General features: G+C 41.8%; 1 protein-coding gene across 4 annotated transcripts in view; it reads right to left on the bottom strand.

Moving 5' to 3' along the window:
- LOC126266740 (serine/arginine repetitive matrix protein 2-like) overlaps positions 1–25,628 on the bottom strand; it is a 320,191-nt gene that overhangs the window by 192,075 nt on the left and 102,488 nt on the right. For all 4 annotated transcript variants that reach the window (XR_007548913.1, XR_007548912.1, XM_049971227.1 and 1 more), the window contains one exon: positions 6,559–6,643. Coding sequence is in view for 2 of the 4 variants with exons in the window: in XM_049971227.1 (XP_049827184.1) it covers positions 6,559–6,643 (85 nt within the window). In the remaining 2 variants the exon portion in view is untranslated. The remainder of the gene's footprint in view (positions 1–6,558; positions 6,644–25,628) is intronic.

Raw genomic sequence — 25,628 nt, 5'->3', positions numbered from 1 at the left:
CGGCGCGCGGTACTAGATCCCTCCCCCCTGAAACTCACGTGTAGTGGCGAAAATGCCGCAGATGGTGGTGAGGTGGGTGGCAATGGGAAGAGGAACTGGGCACATCAACCGCAATTGGTGCGGAGGAAGGGACGTCCGAGGTATCCATGGTAGCCGATCCAGAGTCCAGGGCGGGGGAGGGAGCCAACGATCCACCCAGAGGCGGAGAAGGCCGGCATCAGGCCCACAAGGGGGGGGCAAGGACGGTGACTCCAGGACCACGTACCTGAAGGAGGTAGGGAAAGAGGCGGCAGCGAGAGTCCCATGGTAGCACAAGGGTGGAGCTGATTATGATGGCAGCACTCCAACGTCACACGCCGTCCATGGGCCGCGACGACCGTGGCGGGTGTCGCCCATACTAATGGGCCAACACGGCCATGCCAGCGGCATACCGCTGCGAGGGCCGGAAGTGGGGGTGGGAGGAGGATGGCATCAGCAAATGGAGCAGGGTCCATGGCTGTCGCTCATGAAGGAGCTCTGCCGGACTGCATCCATCAATTGGCGTACTGCGATAGGTGCTCAAAAACAGGGTGAGGGCCGACATGGTTGGAGATGTGTCTACCACCTTAGTCAACTGGTGTTTAAAATTGCGGACAAGCCTCTCTGCTGCGCCATTGGACGAAGGGTGGAAAGGGGACCTACGGATATGTTTGATACCGCTGGCCTGACAGAAGTAGTGGAAGGAGGACACCATGAATTGTGGACCATTATTGGAGACCAACGTCTATGGCAGGTCCTCAATGGCGAGAACCTGGGCCAGGGCCGTGAGTGTAGCCTCCGCAGTGGTGGATGCCATGCGGACAACATATAGGTATTTGGAGTAGGCATCAACGATGAGTATCCACATGGATCCCAAAAACAGTTCCGCAAAATCGATATAGATGCGATCCTAGGGCCATCGAGGCACAAGCCAGGGTGCAAACGACTGAGGCTTGCCTGGTGACGCGCACAGACAGTGCACCCATGGACCTCGATGCTGGGCTGATACACATGCTGGCGAGTCAAAACTTTCATACGGGACATAACCCAGTGCCTGCGGTGTAACAAACTGAGCACCCGAAGCCGCAATTCCGGAGGGACGACCACCCGGGGGTGTAAGTGTAATTACGTAAAAACAATGCCCAGCGATGGAGACATCGAGCCGTTGGCCGCTCTGGAAGGTGAGAGTAGGGTCCCAAAGTGTAACCTAGGGTTTATGGTCTGTCAGGAGGGTAAAATTTGCCCCATAGAGATAGGTGTGAAATTTTTGGATGGTGAACACGATCGTCAGGGCCTCCTTTTCAATCTGTGAGTAGTTCCGTTGTGCTGGGGTCAACGTCTTAGAGCAGAGGTTCCCAGATTGGTGGGCACACCCCCCGGGGAGGGGGAAGGGGGGGGGGGGGTGATGATGTTGCAAGAGAGGTGCGGGTGGAACAATGATTCCAAGAGACCTTCTTGTCTGGAACGCTATATGGGGGAAAGCATGGTGCATTGAAAGAGAAGCTGAGGGAATTTTTTTCTGCAAAATGTGATAACTTGAAACGAATGAAGTTGGACACTGCTGGATCCTTCACTCAGACATCAGAAAAGGTACTGGAAGCCTCATATGAGTTATCACTACTTATTTCGAGGACCAAGGAAAGTCATATTATCGGAGAGACACTAGTCAAACCCTGTTCCTTGAAAGCTGCTGATATTGTTCTTGGGTCAGAAAGTAAACAAAAACTTTCACAAATACCGCTTTTTGACAATACTGCGAAACATCAAATTGATGATATGGCCGAAGACATACAAAATCAATTAGTTACGGCCGTCAAACAATCACAGTTTTTCGCAATACAGTTAAACGAGAGTACCGATGTTGCGAATTGTTGCCAACTGCTAGCTTTCGTTCGCTATATAGAAAATGAAGCAATTAAAGAAGAGCTGCTGTTTTCTACAGAGTTAAAGACAACTTCAATAGCAATTCATATAACAGCAGTCGTCTCGGAATTCTTTTGTAAAAATGAGTTATCATGGCAGAAACTGATAGGCATATGCACAGACAGCGCCCCACCAACGCTTGGATTATAATTGGATTCTACTATTGCCCACCAGACCCATCTCCTGATGTAACCTAAAACCTCAGAGAAAACCTCAGTTCACTTGTATGTATGTTCCCCTATCCTACTGTAATCATTGGTTGACTTTAATCACCCAACAATTAATTTGGTTAAATTAAGTTTTGTTAGTGGAGGAGGGGGGGGGGGGGGGTATGATAAGACAATCCGTGAAACTTCACTAAATGCCGTCTCTGAAAATTATCTAGAACATACGTAAGGAACCCCACTCATGATGGAAATATATTGGATCTAATGGCAACAAAGCAACCTGATCTCTTTTAGGATGAGGATGTCCACATCGAAACTGGTACCAATGACCATGATGCAGTTAGAGCAGCAATGATTACCAAAGAGCAAAGGATAACTAAAACAATCAGAAATATATATATACCAAGCGGGAAAGCGCCAGTAGATAGGCACAATAAAATAACACACACACAAAATTTCTAGCTTTCGCAACCAACGGTTGCTTCTTCAGGAAAGAGGGAAGGAGAGGGAAAGACGAAAGGACGTGGGTTTTAAGGGAGAGGGTAAGGAGTCATTCCAATCCCGGGAGCGGAAAGACTTACCTTAGGGGGGAAAAAGGATAGGTATATACTCGCGCGCGCGCGCGCGCACACACACACACACACACACACACACACACACACACACACACACACACACACACACACATATCCATCAATACATATACAGACACAAGCTTGTTTATGTTATATTGTTTCTTCGAAATAGTTTTTTATAATTTTACAATTACCTACATGTAAGGATAGCTAGGAAAAAAATAACAAGTTCTTTTATAATGTGACGTATTTATTACAAAAATATTATTTCCACACACATACGGCAAGAAACAAACAAATAAATCAATGTGAAGGATGAGCTTGCATATTTTTTACAAGATTTTGAATTCTTGGCTGAATAGTAGAAACTGCGCAACGTAAATAATTGGCAATACTGAGTTTGCTTCTTATTTTTTATCACCACTACCGCTGAAAATGCTCTTTCGCACAAATAAGTGCTTGAAAATGGTAAATACAGTTTCAGTGCTTGTTCTGCTGTGCTGGGATACACTGTGAGATATTTCACCCAAAATATAGGCTTATCCATCTTCTCAAAGTCATACTTCGCTGCAGAATCATTTTTAATTTCTAAGACTTCCTCTTGTAGTCTGTCTGGCAACACATCCACGTCAACGTGAAATGGATCCTATAATAAATTTTATCATCACAACTGTTAGGGAAGTATCATTTGAATTCATCAATGGGATGCTGCAAATGGTTCGATATTTTACTCTTAGTATCAGTATCCTTAAAATCGTTGTGAAATCGGGCTTCTTCCAGGATTCCAAACAGTCTGGGAAAGCAGGAATAATTGTAGGCTAAAATTTTACGTTTCCATAGTTGCAACTTATCAGTAAGTGCTTTGGTGGCATCCCGATGAAAAATTATGTTTGACTCTCCACCTTGTAATTTCAAATTCAATGTGTTTAAAGATTCAAAAATATCTGACAGATAAGCCAATCCAACATGAATACCGGGCTTTCTAAATTTCACATACATTTCAGTTTGTTGGTTATTTTCCAAAAACTGCATCACTTCGTCTCGAAGTTCAAATAATCTTCCTAGCATATTTCCCTTTGAGAGGCAGCGTACTTCTGTATGAAATAAGTGTTTTATACTCTGCTCCCAAGTCTTCACAAAGAGCCGTAAATAACCTGGAATTTACCGCACTTTTTAATATGATTCACGATTTTGATGCACAATTTCAAGACATCATTGAGTTCCTTTGGAATGCCAATGCTTGACGGTGTATTACACAGTTACACAGTGGATAGCAGCAACACCCCCCCCCCCCCCCCTCTCTCTCTCTCTCTCTCTCTCTCTCTCTCTCTCTCTCTCTCTCTCTCTCTCTGACCATCTGCACGAATGCTGAGCGACATCTTCAAACTCTGTTGCGAATGCTTCGGCAGTTTACCACTAGGATTTTAATACTTTCACCTTTACTATGTTGAAATTTGTTTTTCTCTAGGTGTATCCTTGTGATATAGGACATTGGAACAAAAGATTTTTCAGGTTATAATCTCTGCAGTATCACTTTATGAAAAGTGAAGTGTGCAATGTGTACAAAATTTTAAAAAGCAACCAGTAACCACTGACTGGTGGTATGTAATTATGCAAGCATGCGGCTGTTGAATCTTTATACAGCTTACAGTTGTATTTAATATTTCTGGACTTGATGCCCAACTACATTCTGTAATATTCCAGTGTATTTGATGTTTTGAAAATCCAATTAACCCTTTTGCTGCTAGAGATAAGCTCTTTACATTCCACGCGAGGCTGTACTGCTCGCCAAATGCTGGTGCCTGTGCTGGGAAATGGCGTTTTGGCTGATATGAAATACTTCTCATCTGATTTTTTGAAAACTATTACACGAAAAAAAAAAAAAAAAAAATATTTTTACACATCTTACAGTATGGTACATTCACTCAATGAATAACTGAATTTCTTTTCGTTATCCATCATACTAAGTGCACTGCAATGAATTAAGTCAAACATTGCATGAAATTTTAAATAGTTTGCAGAAGTAAAAATGTATTGCATATGGCTGACTTAAGCTCATACATTGCAATGGATGAATGTAGATCGGATACTGAAATTTTATTTAAAATTGTGAGCAGAAGGATATCTCATTTCTTTCTCGAGTTATTGGGTTTTATATCCAAAGAACGGTTGCGTGTGACGTGCCCATTCATACGTCCTTGCACATCGCAATCCATGGGTCAGTTTAATCATTATATCTCAAACATTTCAAGATATCAAAACGAGGTTTTCTGTAAATGATAGCACACAATAAGGCATATGTGTTGTAACATAAATGCTCAAAACTTTTTTATTCACCGGGATATGGAAGTAATTCGTTCACAGCAGTGAGAGGTTGGCAGCTCAGGATGCCTTTACATGACCATAGCATTGTAGGAAAATGCAAGTGGCACATGTATACACGTCCGCAACTCCCCGGGGGCACAGCGTAGGACGACATGTATACACGCCCATGGCAGTCAATAGGTTAACCTTGGACAGGCAACGTTGTTCAATTTTATCTTCTCTTAGAACACAAACACTGTCAAGAACCAGTGTTGGATACTGCAAAAACTATTTCTACGATTTTTATTTCTGCTGAGTGCTTTATGTTTCAAACATGTGTGACCAGCTTCTTTTCGTCCTTTCTTCCCCTGTAATTAGCCACAAATTTAATTCCTCGTAAGATAAGAGTTTAGGGAAATGCTAAGCTGCAAAATACTGAAGCACTATTATTAACTATGTTTATTTTTCTGAACTCCTTAATATTTCTTTTCTTGTACAAAAAGTCTTATTTCTACTTACCAGGAAGCTGAAGATGAATAGACCGATCAAACATGAGAAATATGTTAGTTTTGGGGCTATAAAATTTTTCACCAAGCATAAGAGATGAATGGGTTGGAAACAATTGAACTCTAGTGAGTGAGTGACAATTTAGCAAGATGTGGATGTGGGACAACACAGTAAGACTTGGTGAAAGGAAACTCAATAATGATATGCCTTGAAAGTGTGACATCTTTATCTTTTTCTGGAGTTTCATTTTGGACCTTCTCTGCTTTTTTAATACATTTCATATGTATTTCATTATGTCTAAAGTTTATAAATTTAAGGAGCTATTCCAAATGGTTTATCAGTATTTCACACTGCTTGCATATCTTTGCAGGCAAAAATCATATTCAGCTCCCATAGGCTTCTCATCAAACTTTTACTCTCAATCACTTCAGTTGGTTTTGCTTTACGAATAGCAAAATTATCTCACATCTCTTCCAAATTGCTATACTGATTTAACATACGTCACACACATCATTTCATACCCATACCCTAGTTTTACATTAATTTCAACTGTTAGATTATACAGATTCTTGAAATAAATGTTTAAGTTAAAGCAAAAAACTATGTACAAATATACGTTCAATATATGATACGCTATATTTCACTGTTGATGACAATATTATAAAAAGGACTGACTGCTTCTCACCATGTAGTGGAGATGTCCAGTCACAGACAGGTACAACAAAACGACTCCTGAACAAGTAAGCTTTCAGGCAAAGGGCTTCCTTCTGAAGTAGAAACCACACACACAGAAGATGACGTTTTGGCTGAAAGATTACTTGTTTAGCAGACTTTTTGTTGTGCCTGTCTGCAATTCAACATCTTCACAATACGGTGAGTAGCAATCTATCCTTGTTATGACACTTCATTATTCCATCCTGGATTTTCCACTGTTTCATATTTCAATGATACTGTCATTAATACATCCTGGATTTTCCACTGTTTGATATTTCAATGTTAAGTTGATAGAAACAAGAATATAACAAAGCAAAAAATTTTTCAAATCAAATTGTGCGTTGACTTACCTGCATTACGTGGAATACTAGGAAATTCTATACTTAATAACTTGGGTGGCTCAGGCAACTGCTTCTGCTTCAAAGACATCAAACCCTGCAATAAGACAAGAAATAAGTTAGTAAACACCAGAAAAACTAATAGGTTCTAGGTCGCACAGTTCATCTTCTTAAAGGTAAATGTAAACACGGTACTTTCTAAAGGTAGAAGTAAACATGGTACAAAACTGTACAACAAACATTTAGTTACTGAAGCAGAATTACCATAAAAAGGGAAAAGCACAGCAGCAAATAATAAAACAAACAGGCAATATTACAAGAAACATAACATGCAAATACATTAACTGCAGGCAGAAATTTCCACATGACATTGTTAAATAGTCCAAATACAAGACTGCAGTGATAAAAGAAATTTTAAAATGAAGAGAAAAAAAGAGTAACAGGACCTCATCTTCAAACAATCAATGTCTCCAACACACAAAAAGTGCTATGAAAGTCAAGATTTATAATCTGTTACATCTGACACAGGGAAAAACTGAATCTGAAAGTTGTAACCATATTTCAAATAAAACCCTTGCAAAGTGTACAGAAAGTCCCAATATCAAATGATTATACTATACACCTGAACACAAAACACACACACACACACACACACACACACACACACACTAGCATTTTCCATGCGGAAGTGTTCCGTACGTATACTGCACACATCTACTCTGTCCTCTCCCTGTCCATCCCCTACTCCCCCTTGCTGTCACCATCTGCAACTCCCCCCTTCTGACTATCCCTCTCCCGCCACCCCCCACTTCAACCCATCCCACCCTCTCTCTCCACCCCTCCCTCCCTCCCCATTTTCTTCTACTCCTGCCTCACTCCCCTGTTCATCACTTCGTTTTCTTCCCCATGATGTATAGGCTGCCGTGTAAAGCAAGTTGATAAGGCAGACTAATACTTTCGCCACACAATAAACTGTTGTGAAGAGCAGCCTACCTGTCAGGGACTGAAAAACCACTTTATTCTTGTACTTCTGCTCCTATGGGAGCTAAGAGGTTCTAACCCTCACAATGCTGACACTGTGAAGTTTGCTGTTTGTGAACCAAATTTGGTTAAAGGCATTCCAGTGGTTTCGTAGGAGATGCGGACATATACAAAAACATGCTATATTTTATACACACTAGCCTTTTCCCCCATGGCTTTGCCTACATAAATATTCTACACATGTATTGCACACATATCCTCCTCCCTCCCCCTCTGTGCCCACTTCTTCCTCCCCATTTCTCTCTGAGCACTTTATCCTCCCGCACTTGTCCCCTCTTCCTCCCTACCCACCAAAGATGATATGACTTACCAAACGAAAGCACTGGCATGTCGATAGACACACAAACAAACACAAACATACACACAAAATTCAAGCTTTCGCAAGCAACGGTTGCTTCATCAGGAAAGAGGGAAGGAGAGGGAAAGATGAAAAATCCTTTTGTCTTTCCCTCTCGTTCCCTCTTTCCTGACGAAGCAACCGTTGGTTGCGAAAGCTATATATATAATAGAGGGAAACATTCCACGTGGGAAAAATATATCTAAAACAGAGATGATGTGACTTACCAAACGAAAGTGCTGGCAGGTCGATAGACACACAAACAAACAAACACAAACATACACACAAAATTCAAGCTTTTGCAACCAACGGTTGCTTCGTCAGGAAAGAGGGAAGGAGAGGGAAAGACGAAAGGATGTGGGTTTTAAGGGAGAGGGTAAGGAGTCATTCCAATCCCGGGAGCAGAAAGACTTACCTTAGGGGGAAAAAAGGACAGGTGTACACTCGCGCACACACACACACACACACATATCCATCCGCACATACAAAGACACAAGCAGACATTTGTAAAGGCAAAGAGTTGGGGCAGAGATGTCAGTCGAGAGGGAAATACAGAGGCAAAGAAGTTGTTGAAAGACAGGTGAGGTATGAGCAGCGGCAACTTGAAATTAGCGGAGGTTGAGGCCTGGCGAACATCGAGAAGAGAGGATATACTGAAGGGCAAGTTCCCATCTCCGGAGTTCGGATAGGTTGGTGTTGGTGGGAAGTATCCAGATAACTCAGATGGTGTAACATTGTGCCAAGATGTGCTGGCCGTGCACCAAGGCATGTTTAGCCACAGGGTGATCCTCATTACCAACAAACACTGTCTGCCTGTGCCCATTCATGCGAATGGACAGTTTGTTGCTGGTCATTCCCACACAGAAAGCGTCACAGTGCAGGCAGGTCAGTTGGTAAATCACATGGGTGCTTTCACACGTGGCTCTGCCTTTGATCGTGTACACCTTCCGGGTTACAGGACTGGAGCAGGTGGTGGTAAGAGGGTGCATAGGACAGGTTTTACACCGGGGGCAGTTACAAGGGTAGGAGCCAGAGGGTAGGGAAGGTGGTTTGGGGATTTCATAGGGATGAACCAAGAGGTTACGAAGGTTAGGTGGACGGCGGAAAGACACTCTTGGTGGAGTGGGGAGGATTTCATGAAGGATGGATCTCATTTCGGGGCAGGATTTTAAGAAGTCGTATCCCTGCTGGAGAGCCACATTCAGAGTCTTATCCAGTCCCAGGAAGTATCCTGTCACAAGTGGGGCACTTTCAGGGTTCTTCTGTGAGAGGTTCTGGGTTTGAGGGGATGAGGAAGTGGCTCTGCTTATTTGCTTCTGTACCAGGTCGGGAGGGTAGTTGCGGGATGCGAAAGCTGTTTTCAGGTTGTTGGTGTAATGGTTCAGGGATTCAGGACTGGAGCAGATTCGTTTGCCACGAAATCCTAGGCTGTAGGGAAGGGACCGGGTGGAATGGGTGGCAGCTGTCATAATGGAGGTACTGTTGCTTGTTGGTGGGTTTGATATGGACGGATGTGTGAAGCTGGCCATTGGACAGATGGAGGTCAACGTCAAGGAAAGTGGCATGGGATTTGGAGTAGGACCAGGTGAATCTGATGGAACCAAAGGAGTTGAGGTTGGAGAGGAAATTCTGGAGTTGTTCTTTACTGAGAGTCCAGATCATGAAGATGTCGTCAATAAATCAGTACCAAACTTTGGGTTGGCAGGCTTGGGTAACCAAGAAGGCTTCCTCTAAGCGACCCATAAATAGGTTGGCATACGAGGGGGCCATCCTGGTACCCATAGCTGTTCCCTTTAATTGTTGGTATGTCTGGCCTTCAAAAGTGAAGAAGTTGTGGGTCAGGATGAAGCTGGCTAAGGTGACGAGGAAAGAGGTTTTAGGTAGGGTGGCAGGTGATCGGCGTGAAAGGAAGTGCTCCATTGCAGAGAGGCCCTGGACGTGCGGGATATTTGTGTATAGGGAAGTGGCATCAATGGTTACAAGGATGGTTTCCGGGGGTAACAGACTGGGTAAGGATTCCAGGCGTTCGAGAAAGTGGTTGGTGTCTTTGATGAAGGATGGGAGACTGCATGTAATGGGTTGAAGGTGTTGACCTACGTAGGCAGAGATACGTTCTGTGGGATCTTGGTAACCAGCTACAATGGGGCAGCCGGGATGTTTGGGTTTGTGAATTTTAGGAAGTAGGTAGAAGGTAGGAGTGCGAGGTGTCGGTGGGGTCAGGAGTTTGATGGAGTCAGGTGAAAGGTTTTGTAGGGGGCCTAAGGTTCTTAGAATTCCTTGAAGCTCCGACTGGACATCAGGAATGGGGTTACCTTGGCAAACTTTGTATGTAGAGCTGTCTGAAAGCTGACGCAGTTCCTCAGCCACATACTCCCGACGATCAAGTACCACGGTCGTGGAACCCTTGTCCGCCAGAAGAATGACGATGGATCGGTCAGCCTTCAGATCACAGATAGCCTGGGCTTCAGCAGTTGTGATGTTTGGAATAGGATTAAGGTTTTTTAAGAAGGATTGAGAGGCAACCCTGGAAATCAGAAATTCCTGGAAGGTGTGGAGAGGGTGATTTTGAGGAAGAGGAGGTGGGTCCCGCTGTGATGGAGGACCGAACTGTTCCAGGCAGGGTTCAATTTGGATAGTGTCTTGGGGAGTTGGATCATTAGGAGTGGCATCAGGATTATTTTTCTTCGTGGCAAAGTGATATTTCCAGCAGAGACTATGAGTGTAGGACAGTAAATCTTTGACAAGGGCAGTTTGGTTGAATCTGGGAGTGGGGCTGAAGGTGAGGCCTTTGGATAGGACAGAGGTTTCGGATTGGGAAAGAGGTTTGGAGGAAAGGTTAACTACTGAATTGGGGTGTTTTGGTTCCAGATTGTGTTTACTAGAATTTTGGAATGACTCCTTACCCTCTCCCTTAAAACCCCCATCCTTTCGTCTTTCCCTCTCCTTCCCTCTTTCCTGAAGAAGCAACCGTTGGTTGCGAACGCTAGTAATTTTGTGTGTGTGTTTGTGTGTTATTTTATTGTGCCTGTCTACCGGCGCTTTCCCACTTGGTAAGTCTTGGAATCTTTGTTTTTAATACATTTTTCGCATCAAGCGGGAAAGCGCCGGTAGACAGGCACAACGAACAAAACACACAAACACACACACAGAACCTCGAGCCCCCGCAATCGGCGGCCGCCCCACCAGGAAAGAGGGAAGGAAAAGGAAAGATGAAAGGATGTGGGTTTTAAGAGAGAGGGTAAGGAGTCATTCCAACCCCGGGAGCGGAAAGACTTACCTTAGGGGGCAAAAAAGGATAGGTATATACTCGCGTGCACACGCACACACACACACACACACACACACACACACACACACACACACACACACACACACACACACAGCTTTACACATGTCTGCATATACAGATTTTATACTACTTTGTGATGTAAGCATCTTATAGCATTAGATCATAAATGTAGTAAAGTTGTTTTACACGGTAGAATTGAAGTATGTATTCACTGTTATGCTGCCAGTAGTATCAGTATTTGTGGAGGTTTATTGTTATACTACTGAAATTTTGTGATATCCCTATTTACATATTGAATTGCTGCGAAAAAGGCAAGTGTTTTCCATTAACAAATATTATTTATGTTGTTTTTTTCAGATAAAATTATGTTACCTTTAAAAATTTTAACTGTTTTGCATTATTCAATGTTATGTTTGACCATAAGCATTACTACTATTATTACATGATTTTATGAATGAAATTCAGTTTGATTTTGTGATAAAAGATAAATTATAAAAGACAAAATACTAGATAAATTATAAAAGATAAACACATTACTTATTCATTTGTTAAGAAGGCATCTGTAAAAACTGCATTCAGTTGACTTAGTAGATATAGATTTTAGCCTATTTCCAAAAGAGAGACTGGCTGGAAAAGCGTAGCAGGTTCCCATATGAAATGAGGACATAATTAAAACAATATTCAGTGAAAAATTTGTTGAGTTTCTCAAATTTTTTTTAGCCAAAAGCTGTCATGAGTAGTTAAAATCTCAGGTATGGAGCACTTTATAAATGCTAACAACATATTCGCCTTAGACAAACTAAATTTCTGAAGACAAAAATAATTCCAGTTCACTACTTAACCACTCTGTTCAGTGCCCATCGATCACTCAACATTAAAGCTTCAAAATCTCTTTTGTACTTGACCCATAACAACAGTGTTGAACAGTGAAAACCTCATGCTAATCAACTGCTAGACTGATGAGTGAGTCAAAGAAGTGGCAAGAGGCCAAAAACTTACATAAAAAGTTAAAATACAATATTTCTGTGTGTCCGAAGGCAATAGCAATACAGCCAATAAAAACATACCACAAAACTTTCATGGATGGTTTATCTGTGGCTCCAACACGAGAGGAGTTTGAATTTCAGCATGCACAGTGCTTGCACTATTCGGTTGACGAAGTTGGAAGATGGTCATTTTGTGCTTGATTCTGAATGTTTTCTGTGATAAACCAGTCTTCATATTTTTGCCTCATTTTGTGGTTAAGTAATAATTGTTTACAAGCAGAAAATATTAAGGATTTGTTTGAAAATTTTCTTGTAAGAAAATTATGTATTTGTAAGTGCCTTCGGGCATATAGCTTCAGGTTTTTCCATGATGGGCAATGGCAAGAATGTTAAAATACAAGGAGATATTGGAGTTGTTCCAGGAGGATTTGCCACCTAATACCAATACACCAAATGGGGAAAGTAGTGGATCTGAAACAAATAAATTTATTGGATTCAGACTCTACAATTCACAGGCCAAACAAATGAAAAATCACACCACACCATATATATAAATGGCCAATAAGATACTTTTATATTCTCCAGAAGCTTAGAAATTCAATTTGAAGGTAAGACTAACAGCAAGACACATCTCCCCACTCTTTTCAGAAAAAAAGGAATTTTCACTTTCAAATGAAATTCAAACCCAAAATCTTGGAGTTCATAACTAGGTTTTATTGCTAGTTGTGGAAGATGTCAAACTGTGCTATTTATAATATAGAATCAAGACCACATACACAGTGTTCCAATGTTAAGTGTATTTATGTATCAATGAGAGAAAAAAATTGTTTTACAAGTACCACTTCTTATTTTCAATGACTGTACCTATTTGATTATTTCTTTGAGGTTATGTACAGCCTGTTGAACACTGTACCAAACTTCTTCAAAAATTATTTATACCAGAAACATCCTTTTTTATATTCTTCTAAACCTAGATGCAGCACTTTCATATGGCCACTAGCACAGCACCTGATGGTGCCTATACATAGTGGACAGTCTTGATGAACAACCCATTTGTAGTTTCTTGTTGAGGGAAAAGATAAAGTGAAGTACTGAGCTGAAGCTATAGTTCCAAGTAAAATAATAGCGTGAGATTTTATGTCTTGGCATTTTTATATTTTCAGCAGTACCTGTAAGTTGTACAAGACTATAAAATATACTTCTGGTTTTATGCAGTTTCATTGTTACGACTAAAAGACAACTTGAGGCAGTTTTACAAACGGCTACTTTGGAGGAGACTGAGAATTTTTTGAAGTACATGATGCGACAATAACGTGAAGAACAGGAACATGGATAGCAAGAACATAAAGAATGGCATTATTTAGCTGAACAGTGATGTAGAGAAAAGGAACACTTAGCTAAAATGGAATATAAAAGACAGGAACATTTAGATCAAAATTCAAAAAAAGGCAGGAAAAAGCAAAGGAAAGACAGAAGGATAAAAAGGCTTTTAATGTGATACTTAGCAAGTTGGGAGAACAAATGAGAGATCAGGTTCAAGTTGTTAAAGATGGTTTATGAAATACAGTATTAACACAAGTATCAGTGACCAAATGAAGGAAATAAACAAACTTCAGGGTAGTGTTGAAATTAAACAAGAGAATGAACAAATGACTGACATATTAACAGACACTGATACAAAGTACATACAAGCTATTGCAAATGCTCGGGGATGTGTAGCACACAAGTTGTGCAACTGTCATTTAAGTGCCAACAACGTGAATGAAAAAAGTTTAGAAAAGCATTATCCATGCTGTCATGATAAACACACATCATTTAGTCCTACAGGGGATAACAAATCAACAGCATACCAGGAATTTAAGAGGAGAGATGTGTTTATATTTGCAACAGCCAAGTATAAGGGCATAAGAACAATGATTTTATTAACCCACTATTTAACAATACCATGGATGACAGAGGAGGTACAGAATTCTGGGACGGTTTCCACTTTGAAATAAATAAAGGAGGTCACATAAATTTCCCATGTGTCAATCTAGAGACAAGACTCACCTAATAATATTTTAGAAAACTTTTGAAAATGCTCTACCAAGTCATGAGATGACAACAGAAAATTCTACTTTACAGTAAACCGTTTAGAAAATTCTGCAGTTCAGAGGAGGCTACTGAACTTAAACAGTTTCCAGTCCTTTGTACATTTTGAACAATGTTTCAAATCTAAGTTATTGTCTCAATGAGCTGAGAAGGTTACGAGACTAAAGTTACTAGGACCAGAACCATATTCTAAAAGTTGCTACAGTCTTAGAGAGTTTACTGAATGCCTCCTTAATCAGTCCAAATTTTTGAATGATTCTACACCAGAGGAACATGTGGTACAAGTTTTAAAACACCGTTTGCCTGCTGCAGTGACAGATCTTAGTTTTACACTCCTGGAAGAATACTTAAACCTTACAGAGCTTTTAAGATTTACTTCCATGTTCAACATTATGGGCCGGACAGTAAACAGGAGCAAGCATCTGGGCCACCCGACATTAGTTACAGGGAGGGCAGAACACAGGAACATAAATATAACATTAATTACAGACTGGTTGTATCATGAGAAAATCAATGCAACCAGTCTGGTAATCATGAAGAATGGCAATGTAAATGCAATTGTTTAGGTCATAAAGGTCACTTTCATACCATAAAGAAGTTTTCAACAAAAACAAGTACAGATATCAATCATACAATAACTATCATTCTAGACTCGAACTCAGGACCTTTGCCTTTCGCGGGCAAGTGCTCTACCATCTGAGCTACCGAAACACGATTCACGCCCGGTCTCACAGCTTTACTTCTGCCAGTATCTCGTCTCCTACCTTCCAAACTTTACAGAAGCTCTCCTGTGAACCTTGAAGAACTAGCACTCCTGAAAGAAAGGATACTGCGGAGACACGGCTTAGCCACAGCCTGGAGGATGTTTCCAGAATGAGATTTTTACTCTGCAGCGGAGTGTGCACTGATATGAAACTTCCTGGCAGATTAAAACTGTGTGCCCGACCTAGACTCGAACTCGGGACCTTTGCCTTTCGCGGGCAAGTGCTCTACCAGACAGGTAAATATAAACAATATTCCTGAATTTGTACCTAGTGGTGAAACTAACAGATATCACCAATCCAAACAGCAACAAACTGCTGTAGTGATTAGAAAGATTTTAGACACTAGATCAGTGGATACACGAATAGGCATTGATTCACGCAGTGGTGACTTTTGTTACAATGTAAGGCATTAAGGGAAGAGGAAAAGGAGAGAACATTAGTTATACAATTAACATGGAAGGGAAAGAATTGATCATTCAGGTTAACAATGGTAGTCAGATTAGCTTAGTTAATAAACAGTTTCTACAAACATGGATTTCTAAGTGCTTGAAATCAAGAATGTTATTTTGTACGGAGTGGTCAGTAATAAATATAAAGTGATAGACAAATAAATTTTAATTTGCAAGGGTTGAATTTCAAACAAAGAATGTTCATCAGATCATGCAGACATACAGTTAGGAACAACCTGTGTACCAGACTTAACTCCCAATACCAAGAGCATATGGAAACAACCTTTATATGATAGTGAAGCAGTAGGAATTGTTAACACAAGTAGCTGTGGGAATAAACACAGCCAATGTGAGGCAAAGCCAGTGGCCGAGTTGATCTATTTGCAATCATCAACAATGACAACACCACAGACAGAACAATTAGGCAATGTATCAGACAATAATTTGGAAGTTTTTTCACACAAACCAGCCACCATAAAAGGTTGTGTGTGCAAGTTGAAAACGAAACATAACACCACACTGTCCATCTTACCCAATACCAATAAGAATGCAACATAAAGTAAGGAAAGAGATCAAGAGAATATTTAATTGGAACATAACTGAACTTTCTACTAGCCCTTTTAACAACCCAACTATACCAGTAGAAAAGGCTAATGAAGTGGTCTGCTTTGTGTTTGACAGAATAACAGTTAACTAGTTTACGGAAAGTGAAGAAGATTGACCTATAAACACTGATAAAGGGAAAAGATTAATGTGTATTTGCCTGGACCTCAGAGGAGGTAGTAATTAGTCATGCAGAAAGTGCCATGAAGCATTACGTAAGGGGTGTTCTCACAATAAACAGTAATGTATCTGGGAAGATTTTTATTTTATTTAAAAGCAATGTGTTATTTTATTTTCAGTCTATTTATTAATTGCACAGGGGTCATTACCTTGAACTTTAAGAAAAGCAGTGAAATTTGTAAATGTGCTTGTGAAACAAAAATTGAACAGGTTATGATTATGTATATCAAGTGAGTGATAAAATGTGGCAGGATAAGTCAACTATGTTGTGTAGGACACACACACACACACACACACACACACACACACACACACACACACACACACACAAAGCAGTTATTAGGTACCATAACAAGTCAGGTAAAATCCAGTTGTAAAGGGACTTGAGATTTGATATGTGTTACATTTTAGTTGATGAAGAGCTATTTATTAAGTAAAAATCTGTTATCCTGTTCATGGACTGGGCAAAAATATGGAAACACTGGGAAAATTGAATTCCTTAACATAAATACAGATGCTAGCCAAGTCTGTGGGTGACGCTGTTGCATCTGATAATGAATGGCAGTTTGTGCAATGCCCTCAATATGTTGCAACCTTCAGTTGTGGTCACAGAGTTCTGTGTAGTCGTGAGTTCATTAAGTCAGAGCTAAGTGACTTCAGTGGGCAAATTGTTCATGCTTGTGAGGTGGGTGTTTCTGTAACCATGGTAGCTGTAATGTTTGGTGTTTCAAGAGGCACAACCAAATCGAAGATTTATACGGCTTACAAGGAAAACAGAGAAATCATCAACTGCTTCATAACTGCAACATAACACAAGTCACTGTGTGGTATGGGTTACTGTGTAAGAGTACAGGGCTGGGGCTATAAGTACTGCAAAGCTAAAAGAGGATGTACTAAAAGAAGCGTATGACCATGTAATGTCAGGACGTTGTGGTTATAGAACAGTGAATAGTCAAATAGCAGGGTGCTACTGGTGGAGGAGGGAGGAGGAGATTAGTGTTTAACGTCCCGTCGACAACGAGGTCATTAGAGACTGAGCACAAGCTCGGGTGAGAGAAGGATGGGGAAGGAAATCGGCTGTGCCCTTTCAAAGGAACCATCCCGGCATTTGCCTGAAGCGATTTAGGGAAATCGTGGAAAACCTAAATCAGGATGGCCGGAGACGGGATTGAACCGTCGTCCTCCCGAATGCGAGTCCAGTGTGCTAACCACTGCGCCACCTACTGGTGGAAATGTATGGAAAAGTACTTGGATTGGTATGTAAGTGGTTCATTACAATGTGCACAGTGGGCAAATGGAAGCAGTAAGTTATTACCACTGAAGAAGTTACCAGAAGCAACAGAGCCTTTCAGAATGATTGAGTTGGCGACACTAGAGTCCTGTAATGCCAAGAGGGGTTGTGGAATCTTGAGGGCAGGTTAACTCATACAACTGTTGTTCATGTGGGGTGTCTGAAGCTATTTCAAGGAGAACTCGTTACCAAGAGCCATAGCAGGCAGTTCAAACAATATCGCCAGTAAATCTCAAGCTTCAATTATCGACTTGTACAACTATTGTTTACATGGGGCACCTGAAGCTGTTTCGAGGATCTCCAGATGAGTTGACAAAGGTGACAAAGACATAATACAAAAAAATGAGAAATGTGTATGGTAAGTTGCATCAGTCATATGAGCGACTGCAAGGGCAAATGCAGCAGATAGTGATATTAGTGCCAGACTGTGTATTACATTGTAAGTGGGGTTGGTTAGACACATGGGGAAGGTAATTAAAAACAGTTTTCAAGACTGTAGATGTTGGGGCCATCTGTAAGCTGAATGATACAATTAGGAGAGTGACAGAGCAAACAAGAATAAGGTCACCATGGAATGGCAACTACACAGTTAACAAGTTTGAAACAAGGGGTATTGACCAACACTAGGGTATTGAGAAGGCTAGTGACACAGTTAACGCGCCTGGTAAAGTTGGGGAACTGGAACTCTGAAGTTATTCAGGCTTGGGTGGATACTTTGGATAGGAGAATGGCAGTAGGAAGATTGTTGCAATCCTTCGCAGATAGCGTATGGGATGCTCTCAGGTGTAGTAGAGAATTTGGCAAGACAACTGTAAAAACTGTGAACCAGGACCTGAAGTTATACAGGTTTGGGTGGAAACTTTGGACAGGAGAATAGCAATGACGAAACTGTGGCAATCTTTGGCCAATAGCTTGTGGGATTCTCACGTAGTAGTAGAGGAATTGCAAGAAGCAGTCTTATTTGTGGTGTGTGGGCAGCAGCTGAGTCCAGTTCTGTTAATGCCGGATCAGTTTCGGTAGGCCTACAAAAAGTGCAGAAGGAGTTGCCACCAGACTCAGAAATGGTAGTTGACCCAGACAAGTTGAACCTAACACTGCATTACCATAAGGCAGTGGTCAAGATCAAAACAGATCTAACACAACTGTATATACTGACATGGTTTCCAATTAGCAATGAGCGAGTCAAATTCAAATGTTACACCATGCATGCATACCTACTAAAGTGGGGAACTTTAGAGAAATTCATCCAAGAACATGTACATGTACATCTACATTTATACTCTGCAAGCCAGCCAATGGTGTGTGGCAGAGGGCACTTTACCTGCCACTCTCATTACCTCCCTTTCCTGTTCCATTCGCAAATGGTTCACAGGAAGAACGACAGCCGGAAAGCCTCTGTGCACGCTCGAATCTCTCTAATTTTACATTCGTGATCTCCTCGGGAGGTATAAGTAGGGGGAAGCAATATATTCAATACCTCATCCAGAAACGCACCCTCTCGAAACCTGGACAGCAAGCTACACCACGATGCAGAGCGCCTCTCTTGCAGTCTGCCACTGGAGTTTGCTAAACAACTAAACATCTCCGTAATGCTATTAAGCTTAGCAAATAACCCTGTGACGAAACGTGCCGCTCTTCTTTGGATCTTCTGTATCTCTTCTGCCAACCCGACCTGCTACGGATCCCACACTGATGAGCAATACTCAAGTATAGGTCAAACAAGTGTTTTGTAAGCCACCTCCTTTGTTGATGGACTACATTTTCTAAGGACTCTCCCAATGAATCTCAACCTGGCACCCGCCTTACCAACAATTAATTTTATATGGGCATTCCACTTCAAATCGTTCCGTATGCATACTCCCAGACATTTTACAGAAGTAACTGCTACCAGTGTTTGTTCTGCTATCATATAATCATACAATAAAGGATCCTTCTTTCTATGTATTTGCAATACATTACATTTGTCTACGTTAAGGGTCAGTTGTCACTCCCTGCACCAAGTGCCTATCAGCTGCAGATCTTCCTGCATTTCGCTGCAATTTTCTAATGCTGCAACTTCTCTGTATACTACAGCATTATCCGCGAAAAGCCGCATGGAACTTCCGACACTGTCTACTAGGCCATTTATATATATTGTGAAAAGCAATGGCCCCATAACGCTTCCCTGTGGGACATCTGTAGACGTCTCTCCATTGAGAACAACATGCTGTGTTCTGTTTGCTAAAACCTCTTCAATCCAGCCACACAGCTGGTCTGATATTTCGTAGGCTCTTATTTTGTTTATCAGGCAACAGTGTGGAATTGTATCGAACACATTACGGAAGTCAAAAAAAATGGCATCTACCTGGGAGCCTGTATCTAATATTTTCAGGGTCACATGAACAAATAAAGCAAGTTGGGTCTCACAAGATCGCTGTTTCCAGAATCCATCTTGATTCCTACAGAGTAGATTCTGGGTTTCCAGAAATGACATGATACATGAGCAAAAAACATGTTCTGAAATTCTACAACAGATCGATGTCAGATATATAGGCCTATAGTTTTGTGCATCTGCACGACGACCCTTCTTGAAACCTGGAACTACCTGTGCTCTTTTCCAATCATTTGAAACCTTCCGTTCCTCTATAGACTTGCGATACATGGCTGTTAAAAGAGGGCAAGTTTTTTCGCGTACTCTGTGTAGAAGCAAACTGGTATCCCATTAGGTCCAGTGAACTTTCTCTGTTGAGTGATTTCAGTTGCTTTTCTATTCCTTGGACACTTATTTTAATGTCAACCATTTTTTCGTTCGTGCGAGGATTTAGAGAAGGAACCGCAGTGCAGTTTTCCTCTGTGAAACAGCTTTGGAAAAAGGCGTTTATTATTTCATCCTCTGTTTCAAAGTCATTTTCATCCCACAGTGCCTGGATAAGCTGCTTCAATCCACTTACTGATTTAACGTAAGACCACAACTTCCTAGGATTTTCTGTCAAGTCGGTACATAGAATTTTACTTTCGAATTCACTGAACTCTTCATGCATAGTCCTTGTTATGCTAACTTTGACATCGTTTAGTTTCTGTTTGTCTGAGAGGTTTTGGCTGCGTTTAAATTTGCAGTGAAGCTCTCTTTGCTTTCGCAGTAGTTTCATAACTTTCTTGTTGAACCACGGTGGGTTTTTCCCATCCCTCACGGTTTTACTCAGCACGTACCGGTTTAAATGATTGCCTTGAACTTTTTCCATAAACATTCAACATTGTCAGTGTCGGGAACAGAAATTTTCATTTTGATCTGTTAGGTAGTCTGAAATCTGCCTTCTGTTACTCTTGCTTAACAGATAAACCATCCTCACTTTTTTTAATATTGCTATTTACTTCCATATTCGGGGATGCTGCAACAGCTGTTCTGCACTTACAGAGCCGAAAAGTTCGGAACTGTTTGTTATCAGTAGGTCCAAGATGTTATCTACAAGAGTCGGTTCTCTGTTTAATTGAAATGTTTCAAATGACTCTGAGCATTATGAGGACATCACACACATCCATGCCCGAGGCAGGATTCAAACCTGCGACCATAGCGGTCGCGCAGTTCCAGACTGTAGTGCCTGGAACAGCTTGGCCACCTCAGCCGGCCTCTGTTTAATCGCTCAAGGTAATTTTCGGATAGTGCCCCAGTATAATGTCACTCGATGCTCTGTCCCTACCACCCGTCCTAAACATCTGAGTGTCCCAGTCTATATCTGGTAAATTGAAATCTCCACCTAAGATTATAACATGCTGAGGAAATTTATGTGAAATCTATTCCACATTTTCTCTCAGTTGTTCTGCCACTAATGCTGCTGAGTCGGGAGGTCAGTAAAAGGAGACAATTATTTACCTAGTTCGGTTGTTGAGTATAACCTCCAAGCATAACAATTTACAGTAACTATCCACTTCTATTTCACTACAGGATAAACTATACTAACAGCGACAAACACGCCACAACCAGTTGCATGCAATCTATCCTTTCTAAACACCATCTGTGCCATTGTAAAAATTTCGGCAGAATTTATCTCTGGCTTCAGCCAGCTTTCCATACCTATAACGATTTCAGCTTTGGTGCTTTCTATCAGCACTTGAAGTTCCGGCAGTTTACAATTACAATACCGATTGCTGCTTGGTCCCCTCATGTCCTGACTTTGCCCCACACCCTTTTGAGGCTGTTGCCCTTTCTGTACTTGCCCGAGGCCATCTAACCTAAAAAAAAAACCACCCAGTCCATGCCACACAACCCTTGCTACCTGTGTAGCTGCCTGCTGTGTGTAGTGGACTCCTGACCTATCCAGCGGAACTCAGAACCCCACCACCCTATGGCGCAAGTCGAGGAATCTGCAGCCCCCACGGCCGCAGAACCGTCTCAGCCTTTGATTCAGACCCTCCACTCGGCTCTGTACCAAATGTCCACAGTCAGTCCTGTCGACGATGCTGCAGATGGTGAGTTCTGCTTTCATCCCGCTTGCGAGACTGGCAGTGTTCTCCAAATCAGATAGCCACCAGAAAAAGGTTTTCCTTCGATCCATAGTGACACACATCACTGGCGCCGACATGAACGACCACCTGCAGATGGGTGCACCTTGTACCTTTCATGGCATCCGGAAGGACCCTTTCCACATCTGGGATGACTGCCCCTGGTGTGCACACAGAGTGCACATTGGTTTTCTTTCCCTCCCTTTCAGCCATTTCCCTAAAGGGCTCCATTACACGCCTGATGTTGGAGCTCCCAACTACCAGTAAGCCCATCCTCTGCGACTGCAGAAGATGGTGTAAGGCATATGGTGATGTCATTAACTGAACTCTTAACATTGTCAAAAGGAGAGTATTACTATCTGCCCGACCCAGGGGGTACATATGGGCACCAGGACACGAGAGAGACAGTTGAACTTAGGTAAAGCAGGAGGTCAGGATTGTCCACGTGACATACTGGAGCCATGACCCTATTTTCAGCAAGCAAGTTCAAACTGGGTGTTACTTGTAAACTGTACTGAAGTAGTTGTAGCAACTGCTCTGAACAATGTTGAAGCCTGAGAGAGCTGAACGTGTGGATTTGCACGGGAGTGACATAAGCAGGCAGATATTTCACCTGTCAGCTTGAGGGAAACCAAGTTGAACATTACACAGCCACATTTGTACTGGCCTGAGAAGTCACTAGTGAACCTTCCAGTGAAAAACATGACCAACCTGTCTGAAATGTTGCATCCTAACCTAATCCTGTCCCTAAACAGATTCAGAGACATGCAAGAGGGGCACATTTCAGTGGAAGAAATACTTTTACATGTTCAGCAGTATCAGGAGGAGCAGCAGTACATGATCAAGACCCCTATCAGGGTGTATATGAGGACAAGAGAAAAAAAAAAATTCCAGATTTTTCCTGGTTAAAAAAAATAAAAAAAAACAGTTTCTCTCATTTTCCCTTGGAGCTGTAAAAACATCAATCCTTTGAATGGTAAAGGTTTACACGCCAGTGTAGAACTTTCCGGCACTCAAAGAACGAAGAAATGTGGGGAAAAAAAACTTTTGGAAAGATCTTTGATGTGCAGTAACATTTACGCAGCATATTTTTATATTCATATTATGAAAGTATAGATTCAAATACCCCCAAACACAGCACATTAGCTTGCGAAGCATTGAGATCGTGAGACTGCCTTAATAAAAGCCACATTTATTTAGCAAGCCAACAAAAGTAACTTCATTGTTCTGCAAGGTTTAACTGCCAAAAACGTGGGAACAATACAAAATCAGAAAACTGAAACTAATGACACATCTTAGCCTTCTGTAATTATGTGAATGTATTTTAATTCACTTGACAGCTCCCACCCATAGAAATCTACTATGCTTCCATTTGACTTGAGAACTGTAAATGAGAAGGAAGCAGCAAAATCACTAACATAAACACAGCTCATGTGGAGACTAACTCCCTCCCTACTACCACCCAGACTGCTCTGTGCATGCATGAATCTGGTAGCTCGGCCACACAACAAACCTTTTTTTAGGTAGCATCTGCCTCCTTGTTACAACTGTTGATACACTCAACAGCCACACTTCAAGTAGCCCATACACAACTCAACTGTGCATGCACATGAGCCCGCCGGCAACTGCTCAAATAAACTTAATGTTAACAGTTGTGACGTCACTCCCATCGGCAGCAGTTTATTGTTACAAAGTATTCCATAGTCTTCATCAAAAAGCCTTTGACACATTTTTTCTGTTTATCAGTTCTTACCAGTTAAAATTAGAAAAATTTAACTGAAGACTAAAACAATGAAAAACTCCCATAATTCTAATAAAATTCCTGCATTTTTCCCAGCTTTCTCTTGGATGAAAAAATTTTCAGGTTTTTCCTGGATTTCCTGGAGTATATACACCCTGCCTAAGTGTCACAAATACAGGTAACATGTTAATGTTGACTCTCTTTTGCGCAGCCTTTGTCTACCTTAGGTGGAGGGCCACTCAACAATGCACTCCTCCAGTACATCAGATACTGTTGGACTGGTTAACCACTAATACACAAGAATGTACGGTGAATATGGAAACTGCATATAGTAATAACAGAGAATTATAAGATGTAATTAACTATTGATGCCTTGGGCAGTGATGAAATTAGCATTCTTGATTGCAGTATGAGACACCTCAGGGCGGCAAAATGGGAATATTCATATAAATAGTTGCTTAATGTTTAAGGGGTAACTCAGATGAGAATGGTGATTTTATGTAGTAGCCTATGGACCAATGAAGCCATGGGCTGACGTGCCCCACATACGGAGACTTGTTTCTGATGTAAGAGGAGAAAGTATAAATAACCTATGTTATAATTCTGTGGTGAAGTCTTCTGTTGCAGACTGGTAACAGGTGTAGCCCCGGGTTCCAGGTCTTCCTAAAGAGGGGTGGTATGTAACACCATCGCTAAATTTTTGGACATTACTTAACTGAAGCAGCACCAAGGCAGATGAGTGCAACACCAAGCAGTCTGCACAGAGATGTCGGATATGTAATTTCATAAGTGAGCTTGTTTGAACACAGCACGGTGGCCAGGTTAAGTCATGCAATCATGGTGACATCACAAAAAAGGTCAATAACTACACAATTAGGACACTGAGATGTTGACCTGTATGTGCCTGGAAGCGGTGTAATGGCACAAGTGTGCTACTAATCATTATAAATACACTCTGATTCTAACACAGTTAGGTGCAGTCTGGCAGCATCCACTGTGACATTGGGTCCATGTCTGTTGACCACCCAGAACCTGATGCCAGTCTGGGCATCCTGTTTCACCATACCAGCTCACATGTCAGTTTCCAGCATGCTATGGGCCAGCCCACACCTAACACCAGTCTGGGCAGCGTGCTTCAACAGACCAGCTCATGATTCTAAGTCCACCACAGTGACTGAGGTGACAATGGGGAGTCAGCCCTCAGAGGCCACAGCAGCATCAAACTTCTGTCTTGAACGATAGCAGTTCACAGCCAGAACGGTACTGTCACGAACCCTACATACCAGGGCAAGTTCCTAATTCATGAACTGTTACCACCTATGGGAATTCAGCAGACATATGTGTCGCTGGAACATCTTACTTGGGGCCGGAAAGTGTTAACTCAAGCATGTACTGCTGAGTGACGTAAAGGGTCAGCAACATGGGATGCCTTCCTTAATTGGCCATCACATCATTGTGGCTTTCCAGTGTCATCGACATCGTCCTAGGACCACATGCCTACACAGGGTATATACAGGGGCAACACAGCACTCCAACATTGTATACCAAGTTTTCCTTGCTATCCCCGTAAAGCCAACCAATTTGCCCGTAAGTTGGAAAAAAGTGTGTAATATTCGAACATTGACCTTGTACTGTAGGATAGCTGTAGTAAAACGGCCCTTCTGTTAGGTATACAAATGATTGCTAGCCCAAGGGCTATCCAAAGCCCATAACCCTACCTTTCTCTCACCACTAGAAACCAAGATGAAAGGCGAGCTCCACAAAAGACAGTGTTTGCACGCAGCATTCTGGAACATACTAGGCAGCGCATGCTGTCACATATTAACTGATT

Source organism: Schistocerca gregaria, chromosome 4 (genome assembly GCF_023897955.1).
Source record: "Schistocerca gregaria isolate iqSchGreg1 chromosome 4, iqSchGreg1.2, whole genome shotgun sequence".
Classification (NCBI taxonomy): Eukaryota; Metazoa; Arthropoda; class Insecta; order Orthoptera; family Acrididae; genus Schistocerca; species Schistocerca gregaria.
This window is presented reverse-complemented; position numbering and strand designations above follow the sequence as displayed.